This window comes from Leguminivora glycinivorella, chromosome 3 (assembly GCF_023078275.1).
Source record: "Leguminivora glycinivorella isolate SPB_JAAS2020 chromosome 3, LegGlyc_1.1, whole genome shotgun sequence".
NCBI classification, from domain to species: Eukaryota; Metazoa; Arthropoda; class Insecta; order Lepidoptera; family Tortricidae; genus Leguminivora; species Leguminivora glycinivorella.
Window position 1 is genome coordinate 16,711,772 of NC_062973.1, and position 25,396 is coordinate 16,737,167.

The following is a 25,396-nucleotide window of genomic DNA, read 5'->3' on the forward strand; positions in this document are numbered from 1 at the left end:
GTCTCCAGGGCATGACGTTCTCAGTGCTACACACTCGGAGATGTTTGTTTGTCCAACCTCCTCGTTTATCTACTACTTTCCCACTTGTCAAGTCTAGTACTCACAATTGTCGTCAACATCCTTGGCAGGGTCTCCAGCCGGCATGACATCCTCAAAGCTGCAGACTCGGCGAGGATGTCTGTTGTCCAGAGGCATGACGTCCACTTCCTCGCCCATCAGCTCCTGGATGCGCGCCAGGACGAACCCGTCCGTGGGGTCACGCACCCATACCAGCTGCTTGTCCATCATTGTGACCTGCAACAAGAGAGAATAATGTTACAGTACAGTTCTACAGCTAAAAAGTACAGGATTGATATATGATGTTCATGATCTATTGAAGTCCTCGCTTTCAATACATTCCGCGTGTTTTTAAGGCTAATATAAATCCAAGTCACACTGATTAAGCTATTTCTAAGGCCATCACGTGATACCAATACATTACTGCTAGCACCGTTTCAAATTTTGTGAACGTAAAGAACATAAAAATACTTGAAAGGGTTATTAGGCGTGAAACGGCATTTTCACATCGTTAGAATTATATCCTGTTTATTAAAATCTGTACTTCCTTGTATGAAACAACATCGATCATATCAAATATAATTTAAAAAAAACATACAAATCGCTATTGAGAGAGACAACTTCCTAAATCTATTCATGCACTAACTCTGTATACACACACAGCAATTAATGATCACTTTATCTGTCTTCCAAAAGTGGGTCTTGATTTCACTAACCCAGAAGCATTATTCATATTCAGAGTTCAGGCAATTAAAATTACATCACAGCACGCCTCACGCCACGCGTCAAGATGAACCGTATGAAATTTAAGTTAAATGTATCTATTAACTTTTTGCAGCTTATTGCAAAGGAATAAGACGTAGGAAGTGCAACACATTAATAACAGTCTAATAAACACGTGTTATACCACTTGAAACATAACAGTAACGATAAACATCTTTATGGTTTGGATATTTACCTATTGTTTGTGTACATTACGATGGTATTACAACAAAAAAGAGATTTCTAAGAATCTTAACAACGCAGACGTTTGTTTGATATCATTGAATAACCCGAGAGCACTAATTTTGAACATTTCTTCTGCATTGAACACAAACATAACAATTGAATGTTGTCCGAAGTCTCAGTCTCATCTATTACTCCTAACCTTCGCTAATAAGTAATAACTACAAAATTTAAAGATGGATCTCAGGTTTCATTGAGCTAACCCATAATGGCCTGTCCTACATTTAAAAGTATACCCGAAATACCCGATTGCATATTGGTCCAAAGCAGAACTAAGTAGAAACCAGCAAGTAAGCTGATATAAAAAACGTGCAAAATAAATTAGACTGCCAAAAAAATGTGCTGAGACATAAAGCTCACTGTAATTCCGCTAGAATTAACGTACGATTAACTCACTTTCGGAGCGAGCGAGCATAACCTACACTTTCAAAATGACGTAAGGAGGGTCCGTAAAAACAAGCGTCTCGTTCCGCTAGACGGACCGACGGAAACAAAAACTGGCCTGGTTACGTTTCGGATTGCAGCAAACTAAATTTTGACTGTGACATCAGAATGAGGTCAAAGGAAGAAATAAGATGAATTAAGTCGGTCTATCAACGTTTAGCCGACAAATGTGAAATCATCTAAGACGCTAATTTGACGAAAGCACATCCTGAGTCAAAACAATAGACTTTTAATAATTTAACGGCAAACGCAAACGTTCCTATCTAATATAAGCGCGCATCCGTGCCCGCGTCATTTCGTGAAACACTAGATTGGGCGTACCTAATGCCGTAAACGTGAGAACAGCAATAGTAGAATTATAATACGAGTAATCTTTAAGGGTACTTAAACAAAACGAGGGAACAGTCTGAGCTTCATTTGACTTGAAGACGAAACATTATTTATTAAAAATTTATAAAGTAGAGCGATAAATAAAAACACTGTAACTTGCCCATTAGCCTATTCAGCTATTACAGAAATCAATAGATATCAGCTAGGACATTGACATTACATAATCGTAAATTAATAACAATGTTCATACAAAGCAAATGAAGCAATCTACCTTGTAATTTAATACGGGATTATTCACTGCACTAGTTTAAACACCGTGCCCTACAAATTAAGGGTACCTGTAAGACTTCCACCATAGCGACACAGTTATGAACGCTGACCTGCTTCCGGGACAAAGCCGAGAAAATTGTCCAAAACATTACGGAGAAAATCACAAAAGGTACGAATAAACATGAATAGCCGGTGGCGAAGATAAACGAAGGGAATTACTCGATGCAGCGAGAAGAAACGAGCAGGAAAAGCGAATGAAAGCGCATTGGGACAAAGACTGGCTGCCGTGGAAATGGAGACAAGACAAATTACCAGTAATTCTAAATTTTGTAAGTGCATATTATAACGGCAGTTCTAGCATTTTGAGGTATTGAGATACGCATTAAGCCATTACTCTGATTATTGACCAGTCAATAGTGGGTTTCAAAGATACGATACGATATTATTATTAAAGTTTGGCTTAATAATATGATATTAGTCTTTAAGGCCTCACCTTTCACTCGGTCTTATCCGAGAATCATTATACCCTATGAATTACTCTTAGTGTGATAAGTATATATGAGTAAACACTAGTTATTATCAACAACACTTTACTAAATCGAAACTGATACTAAACTTAAAACGGATATTACCACACTAATAGATAGCAATCTAAATATCATCGATAACATGAGTACCAATTAACTTGGAATTTTCTATAAAATCAACATTGGTGATCAATTAGTAAAACAAACAATAAGTCAGACAATGTACAATGATCTTGACACTGATTTGATATAAATATTTAAAAATTTACATAACAGGCATGTTATGTATACTTAGAGACCCTTTAAATGCCACATAGCTGGTTAATATTAAAACAAATACATTCATATTTATTCAATTTTAAGAAAGTTTATTTCTCTTCAAACAACAATAAAAGTTATTACCTAGGAGTAGATGTACATGGGAACCAAATAGAAACTGACACCAATAACATTTTTCGATCAAAACAAGGAACATATTTTGCAAAGTCATATTAATCCTTAATTTGTATGAAGATATGAAACGGAAAGAGAGAACAGAACTTACAGAACGGAGCTTTACATAGAGATACCTACCGTATTACGTTTATTACATGTTGTGACTGGTTTTCACTAATAAACTGCTGCTTCATCACGAGGATTGTAGATCCGTCGCAGAAATCGATCGAAACGCTCCAATGAAAGCTACTATCCTGACACTGCACTATAGCTCTTAATAAGTTAACATAAGGCCATTATATGATGTATATAAGGTAGTATAGAGATAATTCTGGTGCATTAGGTACGTGACACAATCAAGTCGTTGATGAAAGCTGCGTTTTTGCTCGTTTATCCTTCTGAGAATGAAGCAGCGCAGCGCTGGGGATAAATTACGTCTATTGATATTGGTTTAACGGACAGATGCTTTCGCTTTGCCTTTACAGAGTACATTTCATTATTATTTGCCCATTGTTATTTGTTTTAAAATACACTTAACAGATTTAACCTAAATAAATAAACAATAGGACATAATGTCATTTTGACTACCGTTTGACACAAGTAGATATTGAAGATTTGCCAGGGTTTTATGGTTTTGAGCATGAGATGCTTTGTGTGAAAATAATGTTGCCAATACTAATAATAGACTGCGATAGAAAACTCATGGAGAGCTGCCATAGTGAACAGCTCTAAAAGCTCTATCTAACCCTATACCTGTAATCTCTACTCCCTAATCCTTATTTGTTGTCTGTCTGTCTGTCTGTGGCATCGTAGCTCCCGAACGGATGAACCGATTTCGATTTAAGTAGTTTTTTTTTGTTTGAAAGCTGAGTTAGTCGGGTCGGGAGTGTTCTTAGCCATGTTTCATAAAAATCGGTCCACTATGTCGCGGTCCGGGGTTTTTTCAAAATTTTAATTTTGTGGTTAGGTTATCTTATTTCGCTAACAGTTACCTTTCAAGCGGCAGATAATACAATTGTTCTAATCTTATGATTTCAAACGTACGAATGCAAAGACAATTGAATCCGCAACCAAAACAATTTCAATCTAGCAATGGCTTAAGAATCAAAGCCCAAAAATACAATACTTACTCAAAGCAATTTCATGTTAAATTAGACCATGTTCCAAATGGAAGATTTTCTTAGCTATCTAGTAACTAAGAAAATGTTGTGTACAATTTTACAAGAATACACTCTTAAATACCTTATAGCCTTTCAAGGAATTTCAAAGACAGAAGGTCTCTCTCTCATCTTGACGGTTTCCCGGTTGCATCCTCAGCGCGGGCGCTTCGGAGCCCGGGGTCCGCTTTCCGGCTTTTTCTCCTCCACTTCGCACGGTCTTCTGCATCCCTTTTAGTGAGACCATTAGCAAGTATATCAACCCCAACGACATCAAGCCAACATTTCTTGGGTGCTCCCCTTCGTCCGGGGCCAGGCGGAGGTGCCATGGCAAGACATTTGTTCCCTATGTAACTTGCCGGTTTACGTAAGACATGGCCGTACCATCGTAGGCGGCTTTCTTGGAGCTTGTCTGCTATGTCACGGACATGAAGACTGCCGCGAATGCGGGAGTTTCTCACGCGGTCTCTCCGCGAAACTCCACACATCCAACGGAGCATGTTCATCTCCGTGACGCGCAGCAGACAAAGACAGAAGGTACATACTGTTTACTTTGCTATTACTAGGGTTAGTAATTATACTAGAACTCAGTACTAAGAACATCGTCAGAGGCCAAACACCAAGTTATACAATTAAAACTGGTTAGGTAGATGTGGGCGTACACGTTCATGTACTTGCCGATCTTATAGTCTGTTAACTGCAGTTGCGTGCACTTGCATTTGAAGGGCTTGTTCTATAAAGGTCAGATTTCTCTTGCAATCACGATCAATTAATTACCTTTGAGATACAGAGCACATGAACGAAATTGTAGGTCTCTCAAAATGATTTCTATCTATGGAATTTAGACTAGGACTATGTCGAGTTTAGTGGTTTAACTTTTAAAAAATAAGTAACTGTGAGCACTAAAGGCTTTTAACTGTTTAAGGAAAAACTGATGAGTACACCAAACAAATTTAGGGAGTCATAAGAGATTTCCATTTCACAGAAATAACACCGATAGTACCTATACGAAAACCAGATAATATTTCTAATTTTAACACCGAAACTTGTAAGTTAAACAGACTATGCCAACCATAACATTGATGAGTCACACCGACCATTTGCACTCTCCGGATTCACACGAACAAAATCAACAAAGTATCACGAAGAACCTAATAAATCATGTCAGCGACCTCTGCCATTTTTAGACCGTGTTGGACAATGGCTCCTCGAACTTACTCAAACCCTCTCAGACTAAACCTTGTCTTCCTCTATCTAGAGTTTACATTTGCAAGATTGGACAAATCTGGTCCTACATTAGGCCTGACCCGACGACCCCGAACCGTGCCATTTCAGCGAATAGGACCACTGACCGCACCTATACGCTTTTACCGTGTCAATTTTCATTGTCCCGTCATTACCTTCGCTATTCTTGGATGTCGCGAGTCACGACTTGCCCTTTCACATATATTGAACAGCGACTTAACTTATTAACTTATTTTCTATGGTAGACTACAATGTTGACATTAAAAAATCCTGCAATTAGGTACACCAGTTTTTTTTTACATAAAAAGCATCATGTGTCTCAGGATCGTTACTCACGTGCCGCTGTTTTATAGACACACTGGCATTTTTAAATTGGTCATCAATTCTGAAGATTACCAAGAACTTCCTTCGATATTAGCTTATAGACGCAGGCGATGTTAACAGCGAACGGGTTCTGTTAACAGGTTTTCTAGTCAGTAATTGGATGTAGTTAAACAGAAAATAGTCTAGAAGTTATCCTTTAGGCGCAGAGCACAAGGTTTGAATCACACTAAAAGGTAGAAATCTGGAACAGAGTTTGTGTAGTTTAATGATGTTCGCTGAGTGTAGCAAATCTGGTCGTAATGCCTGTAAATCGCCGGAAAGCGAATGATTCACATTCATTGACACGCCAGACATCTCCGCGATCGCACGCAATTACTCTTCTCTTTGTTTAGATGACACATCGAGATGAGATGAGAAGAATTTAGATTTAGCCGGTGAGATTAAATAAATTACTGTAATTATAACAGTATACAAATAAATCATTATTTCTAGAGATCGGAAGTAATACTAATGCATTTAATGATGTTGAAAGTCGCTCAAGTAGTTTAATGCCCGGTTGCTTCGTTTTATAGCTAGATGATTAAAGATCGAGTATGTTACGGAATTGTAACCGCACATTATGTTGTAGATACAGATAGTGAGTGTGTAAATACGTACGTAAATATAAGTCGCCCATTGCAGGTTTGGGAATCGTAAGCCTAAGATAATTACCAAAATAAAGGAATCTAATATGATTTCTAAAACCCCTGAAGCATTAAGAAGCAAAATATCATATGCATTGTATTGTTTCACTTCATTTATAACTCTAATCCGGTTAGCCGAGTCGTATTATACGTTCACTACGACCTAATCGTACTAAGTACAACTTAAGAGTTGAGACATAGACTACTTTTGTTACAAAAAAATATTCTTTAAATAAAATATTCTTTATGTTAGTGACTTAGGGCCCATTTAGACGGTACGAGAACTCGCATACGAGTTTTATGACATTCTCGCATACGAGTTTTATTACATTGCGGTATTTGATGGCTGTGCAAAATTGTATGTAACCTCAAGAGCCCGCAATGTAACTAAAATCGCATGCGAGTTCGCACGCCGTCTAAATCAGGCCTTATTCACACGAATTCGCTGCTAGTGCATCAAGTATCGTTCAAAACAACGACAACATATTTTTTCAAATAAAGAGGATAAATCTAAAGATAGAATATGAGCCCAAGTACTTATTCTCCTCTTTATAATAGAACTTTCTATTATTCTAGAAAGTAACTAACTGTTACAAGGATTTATATTGCACCTATTTATTTTAGCTATGTATTGAGCAGATACGTTTTTCTTATCGAAAGGGCACTAACAAAATCCTACGAAATGATTTTATACGACATAAGTACTCATCTAATAAGCGAGCTCACCTCGGTTAACAGTAGGGTAACAGTTTCAACTGAAACTGCAAAAAAGTAATACCAATTGGAATGTTGAAAACAATGGCGCACATTAGCCGGTCTTTTATCTTATCTCCAAGGCTCGGAGCACAATGAAAATTCTTGCTCTATTTCCATGTCGACACTTCGTGATGAAACTGTGTGAGATTCAGTGTCCGATTTTATACCGGCATTGTGGTTCCTTGCAAATAGTGTACGCTTTTAATTAAATGTATTAACTACCTAAATTATGGTAGCTAAATAAAACGCGAGCCATTTTTTGTGTCTATTTTTCTGAAGTCATTTTTAAGAAGTCTGAAAGTTATAAGTTTACCGTTAATTATAAAACGTTGAAATATCTTAAGTTTAGTGTTAACTTTTGCATTAAAAACGACGCTCTGTTTCCAAATACCTACCTTACATATAATTATTCACGAATATTCCACCAACACACACCGATAATATCGCTATCTTATGCTTTACAAGATTTCCTGTCTAGTTTATTTTTCCTTCCTCAAGCCAGTTTTCTTTACAAGAAAACGCAGTGTTCTGTGTTGATAAAATCTAAGAGACTGCAACTGCATTCCGTATAAAAATAAAGTACTTACCTATGTAATGGTATGTTCACAGGCCATTGTTTCAGACTTTACATATCACTGACACGCTAAGGCTTATGCAAAAACGACGTATAGTTAAAAGTTAATTATTTACACTTTATACGTATGGAATAAGGATGAAAAAAAATTGGACATGGTATGATTCGAGCGTAGGAGTCGGGCACCTGCCTCGACTTATACAGGCATGGTTGAGAATCCAGTTCTTATTGATCCAATTAAACCTTGAACTTGCTGGCGAGGCAAACATATGGTTGAATTATCCGGCTATTGCTCACACCGGCATAAACGGTAGGATAGTGTATCTACCTACATAAATATGTGAGAACTGGATAATGGGCATTTCGCTGGACGATCGGTTAAAATAAAAATAAAATAAAAAGTGACCAATAAAGGTGGCATACTTTTTCAATTTACTTTCAGTAGGTTCTATAGGTACCTATGTACAAATCCAATTAAAAAGTTCTACCAAGACTTTTATTAATACCGCAATATTTTTAATGGACAAACTTCATAAGTCACCAATATCTTAGAATTACTTTATTTTGGCTAAAACATCGTTTTGCAATCGCAACTCGCAATATAATAAGTTAAAAAATTACCACACCATTGCAAGTTGTCGCAAACCTACGAGCGTAAAATGCTAAGGAGGTTAATAAGGCGCGAATCAAAAATCAATTTACTTACATACATATAAAATGCAATGACAATTTAACATAGCATATTAGCATAAGTAAGTAATTACTACATAGTACATACATATGTTACCGTCACGCAATACAGTGCGCAACACAAGTAATTGTTACATAATTGTAACAAAAACGGCTAAATCTCTAGTATAATTCATGTTTCTTCAGTCCTTTTACATTCAATGACACCGTATAACCATATTTTTATGACGTAACACGTTAGTCATCGCCTTCAATGGCAAGGTGAGTGATAAGGGAACTGGTTTGCCGGGCACCATTTCAACCGGTAAACTATTGCCATCACAATTCTAAAAGACGGTAACTCATTTATACCGGATCGGTGGATACTTCGTTTTACATTGAGGCAACTCAGTAAACACGGTCGCTGCAGTGACCCATACCATGCAACAACGGTAAAATTGAGAGGCTGCTCACCGTTCATACGGAACTGTCAGGCTGGCTTCTGCAGATATTTTAACAGATTTAACTGTAAGTACATACCTAATAAAATTGTTGCTACGCTGCTTTCAATACCGATAAACATATTTGCATGTTTTTTGGTAAAACAATATCTTGGTACTGTAGATTTCATTCCATTCCAGCCTACGATATTGGGAAAAAACTCGCTCGCACTTTGACCTATATTTTTGATCTTTACATTGTTAAGTACATTATCCATTAAGATCTCTTCGGCACATGTAAACATTTTACTGCTTAAACATAGCATCACATGTGGTAAGTTGCCTAATGTAAATGGAAGCGTGTGAGTCAGCGAACATGACTTGAATCCTTACGTTTAAAAGCAACGCAGACTATTATCATGTAAATACGGCTTTCCTATAGAATATAAATAAAATAATACTGCAATGCCTTTTGAATCAGACTAAATCAAATGTTTACTTCATTACACTCGTACACATGAGTTACGTAGTGAAATTGAGAGATGCAAGTTAGATGTGATGATAAATGATATGGCTGTGTAAATAAAAAATCTACTTAATTCACCGACATTACGCATGTTTTTCTATACGAGTAGATTGTACTTATCATGTGTGAACACAAAATACGAGGAACTTCTACCTACCCTACGCTGGTACTACCAAACCAGCAACATGTATCATTACACATTAAAGGCTTGTCAAAAGCTTACAGTAAGTAAGTCAAAGAATACAATGCGCCCTTGCGGTACACCCAACCAAATATAAATAATAAATGGGGTGCAATTTGGGGTGTGGGTGCAGCAGTAATTTTCACATCATTGCTGTCAGTCCCGTCTTTGTACCTATGGTGTGGTGTGGTGTAGTGGTAAGTGGTAATATTGATTGTGTTTTGACGGGCTACCTCAAAGAGGGTGTCTTAGTGATTACGTTGTATTTATGTTCTTGACTATTATGATATCAGAGTCAGTGTAATGTGATTGTGTGTGTGATATTTTCACAGTAGTTTATTTATGCAGTCTACTTTTGTTTACCCTCCTGCTATCAAGCATTTTGATATAGGTACTTACGTAGGTACCTATGTAATACAATTTGCACGTTTGCAAGTTTTGATATCAATAATCGCTGAAACTAAACTCGCATTCCTCCCTCAGCTAGAGAAAATGCAAATTAAAAGGCACGTAACAGCTACTACAGCCAGCAGTGCAGAAACCGGCACGCAAAATAAAAAGGCAGAGCATAACAAAGCTGATGGCAGATACAAGATACAACTGATAGCGGACCGGCGACATGGAACGGATTAGCTTCCGATGCCGCCGACCGAAACAGCAGGCTCTGCGGTTTAACACTAGCCTAATGAGCGTTAATGTGTCAAGGAGACGTAGACGCGTTAGCTCATTATTTGATGCCTATGGTAAAATCATTAGTATGGTCTTGTGGTCAATGTGGCGAAAACGAAGTGCATATTTGTATAGGCACTTCGCTAAAAGGCAGTCAGAAAGGTAGGGCCTTGCCATGCTTGAACCACTTTCTGTGAAATAAGTATGCAGAATTTCTGGTCCCAGGACCCAAGTACCTATGTCAAGCAGGAGCGATATCTCGGACTGCAAGGGAATTTATTGTGGGTCCAAATATTGCCAATTGGTCGCGATATCGCTGAATAGCCGTTTACATGTCAAGGACACTGACATTGTGGCGTAGTTTGAAACGATTTTGACTAATTTAAATGTCACGCCGCCGTACGAAACGTTGCAAAAAACAGTAAAACTGAATGCATCTAATAGCAGAATAAGACAGTAGATGTGATTTCCCTTTTTGACCTTGTAAATGTCGCATTTCTCGTGTGGCTGTGTCTGGCGCCTGAAGTATAAGATCGATGACTTTACGTCATCATCACACAACACAAAAATAAATAGGTAACGACATAATCGAGACGAGACGAGCCGGTGACAAACCTGACTGGAATCAATTGCTACGAACGGTTACGATTACGAGGAGCATTAGCATAAAGTCAATAGAAACGGAAAAGGAACAGTGACGGGAAATGAGCTGTGTGACTTTCTAGAGTAATATAGGTGTTAGAAAGATGCGTAATGGTTAATTCCTACATAGAAACACATTAGTGGCATAAGAGATACCATCAAATGCATGTTTTAGATACATTCGCAATTCATCTTTTGATTTTATTAATATCAAGATACAATTGATAACCACTTAATCCGATTTGCAATTAAACTCTAACTCGATTTATCAATTTAACTAAGTAACAGCGTAACACTTAATCCAAGCCGCGGATCATCCACAGAACTATAGGTGAACCGAATAACCTTTTACACAGGGCGGTAAGGGTAGGTAAGGCGGTAAGTTACTGTGGTAAACTGCGGGTTAAGATTCGAGGCAAAATATATTTTGATTGTCATGGTGAACATACATAGCTTCCCATGGCGCCTACTTGAAAAGCTCCCCCCCATCCCCCGCTGAGTCCGGCTTGCTGCCAGAAACCGGACTGGGCACAGTCTACAACTTTACAGTGAGGATTAGGTTCCTACTTAAACCTCTGACAACAAAAGCTAACTTTTTAATATAAAATCACCGCGCAACTTCCTTTTTGCCAAGTTTACCGACTGCCTGTCTATAGGTAATGAGTGGTAGACCTATAATCGATATGACGTTAATCTTAAGCTATACGATTGATCCTAAACTCGTGCGTAGTACGCTAATTGTGACAATTACAGATCAACAGATAAGGTCAAACGACGTTTATCAATAACACAGGTTAACGAATAAATCATGCAAGGCATCAAGGCCGTATCAATCTGGCCTCCCCTTCGGCTGCAGCGACTGACGTGCGAAATACGGCGTAATGGGAAATCCGACGTCGTGTCTCGTTACAAAGATTTAGGAACAAATTTTTGAATAAGTAGATAAATAAAAGTAAACTGTTAGATATTATATTAGGTCAGAAAACTCCTATGGCAAGCTGATGTGAAAATTTCCGAATAAAATACACTGCGATAATACTTAAATAGGTAGTCAATGTTTTGTTTTTGGAAAAAATAAGTGAGATAATATTATATACCCTGGTTTACATTTTGATGCCCAAGTTATGCTTGTCTGATTATAAGAATTCTGACAAGTAGATGGGTCACAATTATGCACGTGTAAACGCATTCCAACGGTAAACATGCCATCGCCATAACAATTGATTCCGTAATTACTCGTAATAATGAACGTGACTAGAAAACAAACTAAAAATAAACATGAAACAAACATCATATCAAAAACGATGAAGACAATACAATTACGTATGGCCCACATTTCGGGTGCACAATGTGTTATGAAGTTCTATTTAATTTGAGTTCACTTACTCCATGCTCCAGTCCGAAACAAAGTTACTTTCAAAACCGAAAACAATGACTGACAATTCTGACGTAACTGAGAAATAAGAAATATTTGAAACACGCGAATCTTAAATGTTCACGGTACGCTGATTTGATTACGGGAAACTGAAACGTAAGCACGGTATCAATTAGTGGTGGATCTAGGTCATTATCGTACTGGATCCATTAAGATACACTTTCTCTTAAACTGGTGCAAAGGTGTGCATATTCATATCGCACAATAATTTCTTGTGGAAATTTAAAATTAAATACCATTCATAAGAAAAGTTTCATTGCTCCTGAGTATTCTTGATTTTTGTGAGAGAATTTTACTGTATACCATGATAACCAAGACATTTTGTGATAGTGTTGGTACTTATAAAACTTTACTGTCTATAAATTGTCCGATTTAACCCTTAATTTGGCAGAGACTCTGGTGACATAAATTTTCCGATTTTACTTAATATATTGAATAACAGGTGTTTTTAAGCGTCCGAAAAATATTTAAAAAAATCTAGATTTATTAGTTTTGGAAAAAAAATATGTCCGCCACAGCGGACTCTGCCAAATATTGGGATAAATTAATATGTCCGCTGAGGCGGACACTGCCAAACATACGGTCATTTAAAATAAACAAGTATTTCTTAACATATATTTATTTTAAAAATTAACAAATATAATAATTTTGTATGAAAATCAAACTGACACATATTTATAGTCAAATATCATTATTTTAACTTTTTTCCGACTTTTTGGCCAGGTTGCACAGGCCGTGACCACGGCAGACTGATGTGACAGTGATGTCCCAGCAAAATGTCGTCGAAGATGTAAACAACACAAAACTACCCGAAATTAATTATATCAATGTTCGGGGCAGACAAAGAAATTATAAATTTTGATCTACCCGGTTTTCTTTAATGTTTATTGCCCCTCGCGCGACATGTAACATTCACAATATCCGCGCACTACGTATACCTAAAAGTGCCAAAATTTTAACTGCTTGGTCCAGCACCACACCCTGTTGGATCAAAAAAAAATCTAAGCATAAAAGCAGGCCACCAAAACAAGAAAATCAAAATAATAAACAAAACAATATAATAATTTGTTACAACACGTGACACCGCAACATTGGTATAGTCCGCCACGGCGGACAAATCGTATTTAGTATATATTTGGCACTGTCCGGTGCGGCGGACAACTTGTTTAGATGATGATTATGAGTATTAGAAATTGAGAAATAAATTGAAAACATAACCACTTGCAACTATTATGTAATATATTTTATTATTTATACAACAGAAATACCCTGTTCTTACAAAAACCAAAAGAAAAACGCATAAATATTTTGCTAAAAACAGTTGACTTCTGATGCGGTGCCATCTTGACGAGTAACTGTCAAACGAGTGTTGACAGTGATCAAATAGTATTTTTATACAAAGCATGTATCATAAAAGAGTCTCTTTCCATATGTTAAATTAAATAAAATTCTACCTAAAAAGCGAAATATTTTTTTTTATCACCTGTCCGTCCCACCGGACTTTGCCAAATTAAGGGTTAAGTATAGAAAGACCCCAGTTAATGGCTGAGTTCTCAACTTTAGCAATCCTAAAATCACTTGTTACTAAAATTGCTAAATACGGATAATCACACCATATAATTGGCTTTAGAAGAGAATTGCAGTCACGAAGTAACTACGCAATTTGTCTTCCTGGTAATTTTGTTTATGTGGACGTATGTGCTGAATTTGGTACTTATTGAAGTAGGTAAATACAAAAAATAGGTCCAAAAATAGGATCTTGCAAAGCTCGCGATAGTCGAAGGCCGAAGTCGAAAGTAAACAGTGACAGCGCGAAACAACTGACACGCCGTTATCGCCCAACTGGACCCTTTTAAATTTCCTGGTACACCTACGGCCAGTTGTCATCAGACTTCAGCCCGGATTGAGAAACGGAACGGAGGAGGCTGCGACTTCGGAAAAATAAAAACTAGGTTGTACAATTTGCTCCAATTTGCCCATAATGATGGGCAATATTGCAATTTGCTATAATTGCAATATTGCCCATCATTATGGGATAAGTGAGAAAGATTTTTGTTATTGTTCCTGTAGGTCTAATGGATAAGGGATGAACTGTATTTTTTTTTCGTTTCTGGGACAAGAGATACTTACATACCTAAAATGGCCTGGGTACACGAGACCAGTTGTCATCGGACGTCATCCCGTTAAGCCGGGATTGAGTAACGGAGCCTTCTGCAGCGGACCGCGTCGGAAGCCTTGCAACAGCGATCGATATCGCGTTGCGTGGGATTGGAGATGGAAATTATGTGACAATTTCAAGCGTTTCTGCCAGAATTTATTTTGACTAGGGTCATTACGGTAACCAATTTTTGAGGAGATTAGCGATTATCTTTCCACTAGGTACCTACTTGGTACCTACTCAAAAGCAAATTACTAAAAACTTTAGCTGGTCTGAGATGCAGTTGTGTGTTCGTTCCTTATCATTTGCAGATTATTAAGTTGGTAACTAACCTTTGCCTGATATTTATTTGAGTTTAGAAAAGAATACTTACTGAATGACTTTAGAGAAAACTGCAAGTGAAAACGGAATTGGTGACAGGACCATCCAACAAGATAAATCATGGCCAGTTTCCAACTATTCTTGTTTTACTAACAAAACAAGAATTATGTCTATCTCTCTCTCTGAAATATAGATATGTCAGCACCTCAAAAGGACTTTCTCGTGCATTATCTTAAACAAGAAATGGACGTTTTAATTCACACATGAATAAACCACTTAATGCCCACTGTTAAAAGTTGCGCAACTGTCCCGGCAAGCAAATTGCTGAAATATTACAACTTTCTAAGCCATAAGGTTATTTCATTACGCGTATTATGTCGCTTTTGCTGTATCATCGTCATCAAAGTGTCAGTAATATACAGAAGTTGGCATGAGACTGCGAATATGTGAACACTTTCACTGCAGCAATGATAGGATAAAAATTAAAATAATAATGGCTTAAAAAAACCTTTTTAACATTTTGATAGGCGTAGACTAACTTACTTCATACATAATAATATACGATCTAAGAAATTAATGTACCCAGTGCTTATAGCGTTCATTATTCCATAAGTATTCGTACTTATTGACTTAAGATTGCCATTGAGGTAAAAGAAGTATATTTTGCACTGTATTTTACAATTTTATGATGTTCAGAAAACTTATCTCTAGAGTAAATGACGAAGCAATTGTTACACGTTGAGGTAAAAGCGTTATTTTATGGTTCAAGGTAATGGCACAAGCTAACCGGTTAGTCAGGGACGACTTATGTATTTCCAGACTATATTTTATGTTACGATACTAGCCTAGAGATAAATACAACTAGACAATAAGCAGTGGCTGAAGTATTCATAAAGTATTTGACCCACTGGCCGATATGTTAGCTAGCTGACTGAAGCAAGGCACTGATTAAATGAACATCTCTATTGTCACTAGGTAGCTCAATATATCTTAGTTTAGGGACATTAGGGGTTAATATAATTCCCAGGACCGTGTAAAGTGGAAGAAAGTAAGTAAGAAAGCATCAGACGAACAAAGGCCAAGATAACGATATGAAGAAGAGGCAGAGGTAAGGAAAATATACTGACGATCTTGCAAAAAATAGTTACTGAAATCTGGTCGTCACTTTTCTGAAATATCGGAATCGATTCGCACTGAATGTAAATAAATCCTAATTCGTAATATGAATTAATCCTACAAAGCGAAAGACAGAAAGCCATCTAAAGGCCATTTAGGAATGCCAAAGACAACCCACCTATAAGATTTTGCCTAGAGACAGATATCAACGCAATAACAAAAATAATATGAATATGTACACGCGGGAGCACGGCGCGGCGCGTACGCAGCCGTATGGAGCAATTGTCCCATAGACACGGGGATATCCGTGCTTCCGTCGGCAACCGACGCGTGACCATCGCTTCCGGCAGGGGTGCTGACACGGCCGTCACGGAAAATTAGGGCTTTGTTTATGTATGACGTCATCGGTGCCCGACGGCCTAGGTAAATAACTCATTTGGACATTTGACTAATAAGATAAACGGATAGCAATGAATGATTGAAGACATTCAATTTTTAACGAGGTGGAGTAACCACCAAAATGTTTTGAGAGGTATTTTGGCATGAGTGTTCAGTATTGTTTCGTCGACCCTCGACTCTGCAGAGTCTGCAGCCTCGGAAAAGTGGACGGAAGTCATCGAAAAAACATACCCAAAAAGCGTTACTTTAGGCTAAACCTGCGGCCGGTGATGGGCGTAGAGATGTGATAAAACATATTTTATGCTCTGTTAATTATTATTCTACGTAAGTATAATATATAACACTAATGTGACAAAGAAAATATCAACTAGTTTCGTTCGCAACTAATAACATAAGAATCATAAGTGTAACAACAATTTAACTGTAGACGTCATAAGTAATAAAGGGTCAAGAACCAGACATATTAATTTGTTTAGTTTTTATATAATTATTTTTTAACGACATGTTTCATAGTTCACAAAAAAATGTTACATTCATTGGTAGATTAATTTAATGGTTGTGGGTAAAGTCCAGAGTACAAGCTCAATATTGTACTAAAGTAGACTTGGGATTTTTCCTTAACACTACGATTTTTTATACAAAAATAAATATAACAATAATAAAGCATCCTGCCCCGCCCACGGCTCCCGCTGCCGGTGGTGTAGTGCGCCGCATGAGATGGTCTCAGTTGATGAACGAGAACGTCATGCGAGCGTACTATGGGGCTACAGAGGGGGGAACTAGGCTGTCAGCGTATCGTCCAAGAATGCTGCTTCTGTTTCAGACGCTTGAACCCACCACCACCGTATCGGAGCAGCGACTATCGGATCAGGTGCGCGTCATTCAGCGGTCAAAGCGGTTGGATGATGCCGTGCCCGAACCCGACCTGGCACCGGATGCGCCGCGGGTTGATTCCGGTAACGACGGCGGGGACTTCGCGAGTCAGAGCGAGAGTGAGCCTGCCAATGAGCAACTGAGGAGGTCTTTGGAAGAGGCGATTACGCAGTATCGCTCCACAAACAACCCTAGGCCACGATTACCACGTCTGCCCATGAATAGACGCAATCTAGCGCTAATAGGAGCCTTAAATGCTTTACTAGATCCATATATGCGGACTAGTAAAGATCTAGATGATACACACTCGATCATGTACTGCGGGGCCATCGCGGCGTGCCGTGTTGCTCGAGTCAAGTTTCCGGACGCTGACCGTGCAACTAGGACCGCCGGAGGTGTCCCTGCATGGCAAGTACGGATCGAGCGTCGTATCAACTCGTTTAGGACTCTCATTGCAAAGCTGATCTGCTTCAGAGGGGTAATAATCGCCCCCGAGTAATGCGCTTTGTGAACCAGGCGTTCGCGGGGACGGGCATCAGGCCCCGCGACTATTTGGCCAATGTCACAGAGCGCATCGACTTCCTGAAGCAGAAAGTCTATGCATGGGCAAGCCGTATTCGCCGCTACAGAAAGCGTGTGGACCGATTCCAGCAGAATCGTCTTTTTCAAAGCGACCAAAGGAAAGTATACCGAAGGTGGGAGGAAACCGACCCTCGTGTGTCCGACGTGCGGCTACCGGATGCTACTGCCATGTCTGATTTCTGGCGTAGCATCTGGTCGGTGCCCGTTGAGCACACGGAGGGCGAGTGGATGACCGTTGTCGAACATGAGTGCGAGAACATCGAGCCTATGGGGGCTATCACCATCAGCCCCGACGACGTAAGTTGTGCTACCCGTACGGCCCAGAACTGGAAAAGTCCTGGACCGGACGGATTGCACAACTTCTGGCTAAAATGGTTTCGATGCTCGCACTCGCGTTTGGCAACGCAATTTCAACAAGCCCTCGATCTTGGTTCTCTCCCACCTTCCCTAACAACTGGTGTTACTTTCCTGCTCTATAAGTCCGGTAGTACCACGGAAGCAAAAAAACTACAGACCCATTACGTGCTTGCCTACACTTTACAAGCTCCTTACATCCATTTTGAGAGCAAAAATTAACGCGCATATTGTCGCTAACAACATTCTGGCTCCCGCTCAAAATGGATGTAGGGTTGGGTCCCGTGGTACTAAAGAGCTCCTCCTCATAGACATGACCATCTGCCAACAAGTTCGGCGGAACAGGGGAGCCATCTCGGCCGCTTGGATTGACTATAAGAAGGCCTATGATTCGGTGCCTCATTCATGGCTGAGAAGGGTATTGGAGCTGTATAAACTTGATGCAGCTTTAATATCCTTCCTGGCTGCATGTATGAGGCAGTGGACCAGTCCTTCGTCAACCAGGAGGCAGAGATGACCCCACTGGCCCGCAGGACTTCATAAGGATTGAGCGAGGAATATTCCAGGGTGACAGTCTGAGTCCATTATGGTTCTGCCTAGCTCTGAATCCCCTCAGCACGCTGCTGAAGGATTCTGGGCTAGGTTGCCGGCTTCGGAGAGAGGGTGAAGTCATCTCTCACCTTCTGTACATGGACGATCTCAAACTATTTGCACCGAACACCCAAGACCTGATGGTGCTATTGAAAACCACAGAAGTTTTCAGTACCGCCATCAGAATGGAGTTTGGTGTCGATAAGTGTGCGGTTATGCATGTACAGCGGGGGAGGTTGTAAATTCAGAAAATTTACAACTTTCTGAGACGATGTCGTTCAGATCTATCTCTGAATCAGAAACCTATAAGTACCTTGGTATGTCACAGTCGTTGGGTATTGAGGATGTTGGCATTAGACGGTCGGTGAAGGAGCGCTTTTTCAGTCGGCTCACAAAAGTCCTTAACAGTCTTTTGTCAGGAGGCAACAAAGTGCGCGCCTTTAACGCCTGGGTAATGCCTCTACTCACATACTCCTTTGGCATACTACGGTGGACCCAGACTGAGCTGGACGCCCTGGATCGGAGGGTCCGTTCACTGCTTACACCACATCGTATGTTACACCCGCGTGACCCGCGCTCGTCTGTTATGAGATTGTACATCCCACGGAAGTGCGGAGGTCGAGGCTTCCTAAACGCCAAAGATCTCCACAACCGTGAGGTGTACAATCTCAGGAATTACTTCCTTAACAACGAGTGTGGGATGCATCGTGATGTGGTGGCAGTTGACGGAAACCTCACGCCGCTCTCCTTGGCGAAAGAGAACTTGCGCAAACCTGTGGTACTAAGTACTGCGGACCGCAAGGCGGTATGGGAGAGCAAGCAGCTACACGGGCGGTTCTACAAGGCCCTCACGGGACCCGATGTAGACCTGCTCGCATCGGTGAACTGGTTACGATTCGGGGACCTCTTCGGAGAAACCGAGGGTTTTGCCTGTGCAATTGCGGACGAAGTTATGATGACGAACAACTACCGGAAATATATCCTTCGGAAGCCGAAAATTACCGTCCCATAGCAATTTTATCATGTCTACCCAAAGTCTTCGAATCGATATTACATCGAAAAATTTATGCCCAAATTAATCCATACCTGTCTGATTTTCAACATGGTTTTCGTCCCAAACGGTCAGTAAACAGTAATTTATTATCCCTAACGGACTTTATTTCCTATTGCTTAGATAAAGGTTCACAAGTAGATGTCATATATTTTGATTTTCAAAAAGCTTTTGATCGAGTAGACAATGATATTCTTTTAAAAAAACTAGCTGCTTTTGGCTTCACTCCAAAACTTTTACGGTTATTTGCTGATTACTTCAAAGACCGTCAACAGTTTGTGCGACACGGCTGCTACGTGTCTTCCCCGTACCATACCCGTTCTGGAGTTAGTCAAGGCTCTATTCTTGGCCCTCTTCTCTTTACTCTGATGATCAACGATCTCGACAAAGTGATTCAGCACTCTCATCATTTACTCTATGCCGACGACTTGAAACTTATCCGCTGCATTAACGACACTACAGACTGCAACCTCTTACAGGCAGATATCAACGCACTTCTCTGTTGGAGCAAAGACAACAAATTACTGTTCAATCCTTCCAAATGCAGCGTCATGTCATTTAGTCGCTCTGTCTCTCCCATTGCCACCACTTATTTGTTAGATCATAATCCGCTCACCCGTGTAAACTCAATTAAAGACCTTGGTATTATTTTTGATCACAAGCTTACTTTTCATCAGCACATAACATCTCTTGTGTCAGATTGCTATAAAAGACTGGGTTTCATCCTCCGTAACACGAAAAAATTCAATAACCCTAAAGTATTGCAGTTATTGTATACGGCTTTAGTTAGGAGTAAAATAGAATCGGCCTCGATGATCTGGAACCCTCATGAAAAACTATATATATTGCTCCTCGAAAAAGTTCAGAAAGCATTTCTTCGTTTTTTGTATAAAAAAACATATGGTTATTTCCCTTTTCTCTACCCCACCAAATACTTACTTGGTATGTTAGGTTTCAACTCCCTAGAGATTAGACGTATTTCTAACTTGTTGTCCTTTACTTGTCAGATTTTAAGAGGAGATTCAGATTGCTCTGACCTGGTTAATAGAACGTGTAGCCTATTTGTTCCCGATAACTACTTACGTAGCCGCAACCATCGTCTTCTTGCGGAGAACGTGGCCCGAACTGTGACGCACCAACACTCTCCTTTATTTTATTCACGGGCTCTTTTAAATCAATTTTTAAACGTTGCACCAGAATGCGATTTGTTTAATGATAGATTTAGACAACTTCGCTCCTATTTTATACGTTTCTGTGAGCTATCTTTTTAATAATGCTTGTTTTGTGTGTGTGCTTATACTTTTTGCTTATTTTAACATAATATTTCAATTTTACAGCGCATTGGCCTATAAGTATAAGCTGTAATGCTGTGAATTTTTTCTTGGAATAAATAAATAAAATAAATAAATAAATATCCTGAAGGACGGTACGGTCGACATTTGTCGGGCATGCCGCCGTCCCGGAGAGTCACTCAGGCATATCATTTCCGGTTGTTCTCATCTTGCTAACGGCGAGTACCTGCACAGGCATAATCTCGTAGCCAGGATTATTCACCAGCAACTTGCTCTTCAATACGGCCTTGTGGACCGCGAAGTACCGTACTACAAGTACTTGCCTGCGCCAGTTCTTGAAAATGGTCGTGCCACGCTCTATTGGGATCGATCTATTATCACTGACAGGACTATTGTAGCCAATAAGCCAGACATTGTGATAATAGATCGACCGCAACGCCGGGCCGTGCTCGTTGACATCACCATCCCCCATGATGAGAATCTCGTGAAAGCCGAGAAGGACAAGTCCAGTAAGTACCTAGACTTGGCTCACGAGATAACCGCCATGTGGGATGTTGATTCAACGATCATTGTTCCGATAGTCGTTTCAGCGAACGGTCTCATAGCGAAGAGTCTCGACCAACATCTTAAGAGACTCTCGCTAGGTGGCTGGATCAAGGGCCAGATGCAGAAGGCGGTGATCTTGGACACGGCGCGGATAGTCCGACGGTTCCTCTCTCTGCAGCCCTAACCACCGGCAGCTTGGGCCCTGCCCCGCTGCTGGCGGCACCCTAGGTTAGGTTTTTTATAATGTGTTTATATGTTTTTTATATTGTTTTGTATGTGTTTTTGTATTTTACTTTTATATTCATATTATAAAAAGCTTAACCTAAGAAGCAAAATAAATAAAGCATTCAAGAAGGACTGCCTGTAGTGTTAAATTGGAGCGAACAGTCAGCATTCATTTCATAAACGAAGGTCTCGTGTAATTGCTCCAATTATCCTGTGACTCAGTCAAGAGTTAAAAGAGTAATAGTAGCGAAGTACCTATAAAACAGGACTTGCATTCGTTGACACCGACACCCAATTGAATTCATTTAAACTTGACCTTCCGAGTCCCTATAAGAGGGCCTACCGCAAACCTCCTCGTTCGTCTCTTTATCTCAACTATGCAAGCAAGACCGATAGAATCGATTCATCAAATTTCGGTCTTCCAGATAGGCCATCTATATAGGTCTCCATTCTCACAGTGTCTCACAAAATGGGATAACAGGAAAATTTCTATACAAAAACCGCTACAGTTTTTCATATTACGTATAAATGAATTAGATGATATTAAAAACTGTAAGCACACGTAGGTACAAGTTGCGTACTAACATTGGTCAGCACTTAATCATAAATTCTCGGTTAGCTCGCTGTACCTGGCGGCAGGTGATACCGGTCATACCCTGACTGTATTCGCGAGCGCCGTAGAGTTGACTAAGTTGGCGAACTATAACTTGAGACCTATAACAACTATACGTATCGAGGATGAATTTATATTGGTTTGCTCAAGTCTTGGACTCGGCAAAGGTTGGCAAGCAATTAAAATTACATCTTATCATCGTGCAAGCCAACGTTAGATCAATATTTAGGATGTGACGTCACAAATTCTCCCCTCGACATTTGCTAAAGGTGATGGTCACGGAGAAATGGCCACGCTATCTCGTTCCATTCAAGGTTGGGTGATCACTTAGCCAGGTGTCAGGTATTTAGCTTTTAGTGCCGATAAACGTAACACAAGTAGTGTTTCAAAATAGAAACGATAACAGCTACTTCCTAGGTTTACGTGTTTAGTCTCATGTTCAATTGTTCGCAGGTCTAGACCGGCCTTTTCTTTAGGTATAGCATGCTTTGAAACATTTGACCTCGTTGCTAAGTATTTATTGATCCAATACTCATTTCTAAGTATGTACATAATGGAAATGCAATCGTGCACCTTATCTACCATTATCTATTATCGAGTGCCAAACTGAATCCTCTAGGCGGTTGTCTATTGTTTGCCCGACAGTCATTTAACATAATATTCATTTGCCCGAATCTAACTTGCCTGAATTTCATTTGCCCGAATGATTTGTTTACCATAAAAATCATATGTCATACTCGTTGTTTATCCAAATATTACCTTCCATAATCATACAATGCCATACTATTTGTTAGCCATATTATTACGTGCAATAATATGGTTTCATAGAATATTCAAACGCCATAAGCAATTATTGCCATATTAATTGTTGCCCATATTATTACCTAACCTAACCTACTTTCTGATAGCAATTTCATTTTCCAGGGGTCACAGTTCTAACCTAACCTAACCTACTTTTCCAGCAGTTTCATTCTCCAGGGGTCACAGTTCTAACCTAACCTAACCTACTTTCTGATAGCAGTTTCATTTTCCAGGGGGTCGCAGTTCTAACCTAACCTAATCTACTGTCTGATAGTATTTTCATTTTCCGGGGGTCACAGTTCTAACCTAACCTAACCTACTTTTCAAGCAGTTTCCTTTTCCAGAGGTTCACAGTTCTAACCTACTTTCTGATAGCAGTTTCATTTTCCAGGGGTCACAGTTCTAACCTAACCTAACCTACTTTCTGATAGCAGTTTCATTCTCTAGTCCTTCTAGTACCTAATATAGTAGTTTTCGATTCTGCCAAAGCACATTATGGAAATTGACTTTTCTGGACGCTAATTTGTATGACAAATGATGGTATGGAATGTGGTAATTACGGATTTCGATGATTCTGACAAATGAAATTATGGAAACTGACTTTATGGGAAACAAAGTTTCTGGCACTAGATTAATATAGTAAACAATGATTATGGCATAAGATGTTATGAGAAACAATATTATGATTGTTGAATAGGATGGCAAATAAAATTATGGCAAATGAAATTCTGGCAAATGGGGGTATCCCCCTCTAGGCTTATTAAATGCCGCGGCACTTTAACTAATAGGTTTGCGATGCAACATGCTAATTAAGACTGCATGTTATCTCAGGTAAGTATTTACTAGGCAAGTCATAAATCGACCGCGCAGCTGCACTAAAACTTTAGCGCTAACCTTATCTAATCAATCAGAAATTATTACGCATTCCACTGTATTTATAATCTACATGGCACACCTTGTAATGAAATAAAAATACTACATTAGAAAAGTATAACAAGTTTATTAATCGTATGCGTAAATAGGCGTTTATATTTGCCGCCTGCCTCCGAAAGAGATGCCAGTCTGCTGGCCTTTGTTGGTGCCGTACTGCAGGGAGATGACGTTCTGGCCGGCCTTGAGCTGCTCCTCGCTAAACTCCCGCACGTTCCTGTCGGCTTCCTTTGGCCCGATCGAGGGCTTCCCGTAGTTACCGGCTTTCCTTCCCAAAGACTGCAGGCAGATCACGACAGAGTACAGGTTCTGCCTCTCCCACAAGTCGATGGTCTGGAAAGTTTCTTGTGGAGGTACTCCCAGCTTCTTCGCCGCTTCCAAGAAGGCGTTTATGTTCTCCATGCACTTGAATGCCATGGTAGACTGGTTGATCTTTTTGACGGAGCCCTCTTGGATGGCGTTGACTAACTTACAGAGCAGGGTACCGTCTTTAAGGACATTGTAGAGGTTATCTACGTCGCCGGAGGTGTTGGCGGGCTGACCGGTGAGGACCCGGACCCACTCAAGGGTCTCGCGAGCTACGTCATCGTTGTACTTGCTGTTGATCCTGGCCTGGGCGTCGGCGTTGATGCCAGCTTTCCCCGCGCGGTTCTCTGCCATGATGTGTTGTTAGCTTTGCAGACAAGGATCCACTGAGCGTCCTTATGATATGTCGATATCGGTGCGATACGCTCGATAACGATTATCACTTGTTTCACGAATTGAAGTCGTTTTATTACTGCGGTAATATTGATAAGAAAACGTTTATTCCTATAATTATATGATCGATGAGTTGAATAAAATCAATAAGTAACTGAATGTATGAAGTCATCACCTAGATATTATTTTATTAGGATAATTCGAAGAATTTATAGAGTAGGTCAATAAATTCTTTACCAAACACCAAATAATCTTATTTTTTTAATAAAGCTACACATTTCTACATACGGGAATTCTTAATCAGTCGGGAATTTCAAGGATATCGTAAGTCAAAGAATTATCCAGCCATGCACTTTGATTTACCATTCTATCAACGGTGACATAAACTATACCTACTCACGTTCATATTTTATCATCATACGTCTGTATTTAGTCCATTTTTTTAATTTAATGTCTCATTAAATACAGTTGATAGG

General features: G+C 39.6%; 2 protein-coding genes across 3 annotated transcripts in view; both read right to left on the reverse strand.

Moving 5' to 3' along the window:
• LOC125242522 (myosin heavy chain 95F) overlaps positions 1-25,396 on the reverse strand; it is a 72,875-nt gene that overhangs the window by 39,340 nt on the left and 8,139 nt on the right. For both annotated transcript variants that reach the window (XM_048151271.1, XM_048151270.1), the window contains exon 2: positions 105-294. In XM_048151271.1, coding sequence (XP_048007228.1) covers positions 105-288 — 184 coding nt within the window. In that variant the 5' untranslated portion in view covers positions 289-294. The remainder of the gene's footprint in view (positions 1-104; positions 295-25,396) is intronic.
• On the reverse strand, positions 24,272-24,925 carry LOC125242523 (myophilin-like). The gene has a single exon (XM_048151272.1). The coding sequence runs from the start codon at positions 24,879-24,881 to the stop codon at positions 24,318-24,320; it is 564 nt and encodes a 187-aa protein (XP_048007229.1). The 5' UTR covers positions 24,882-24,925; the 3' UTR covers positions 24,272-24,317.

What these genes read in the sequence shown, in the direction of transcription:
- LOC125242523 (XM_048151272.1), bottom strand. Translation starts at nt 24,881, where the DNA reads ATGGCAGAGAACCGCGCGGGGAAAGCTGGCATCAACGCCGACGCCCAG.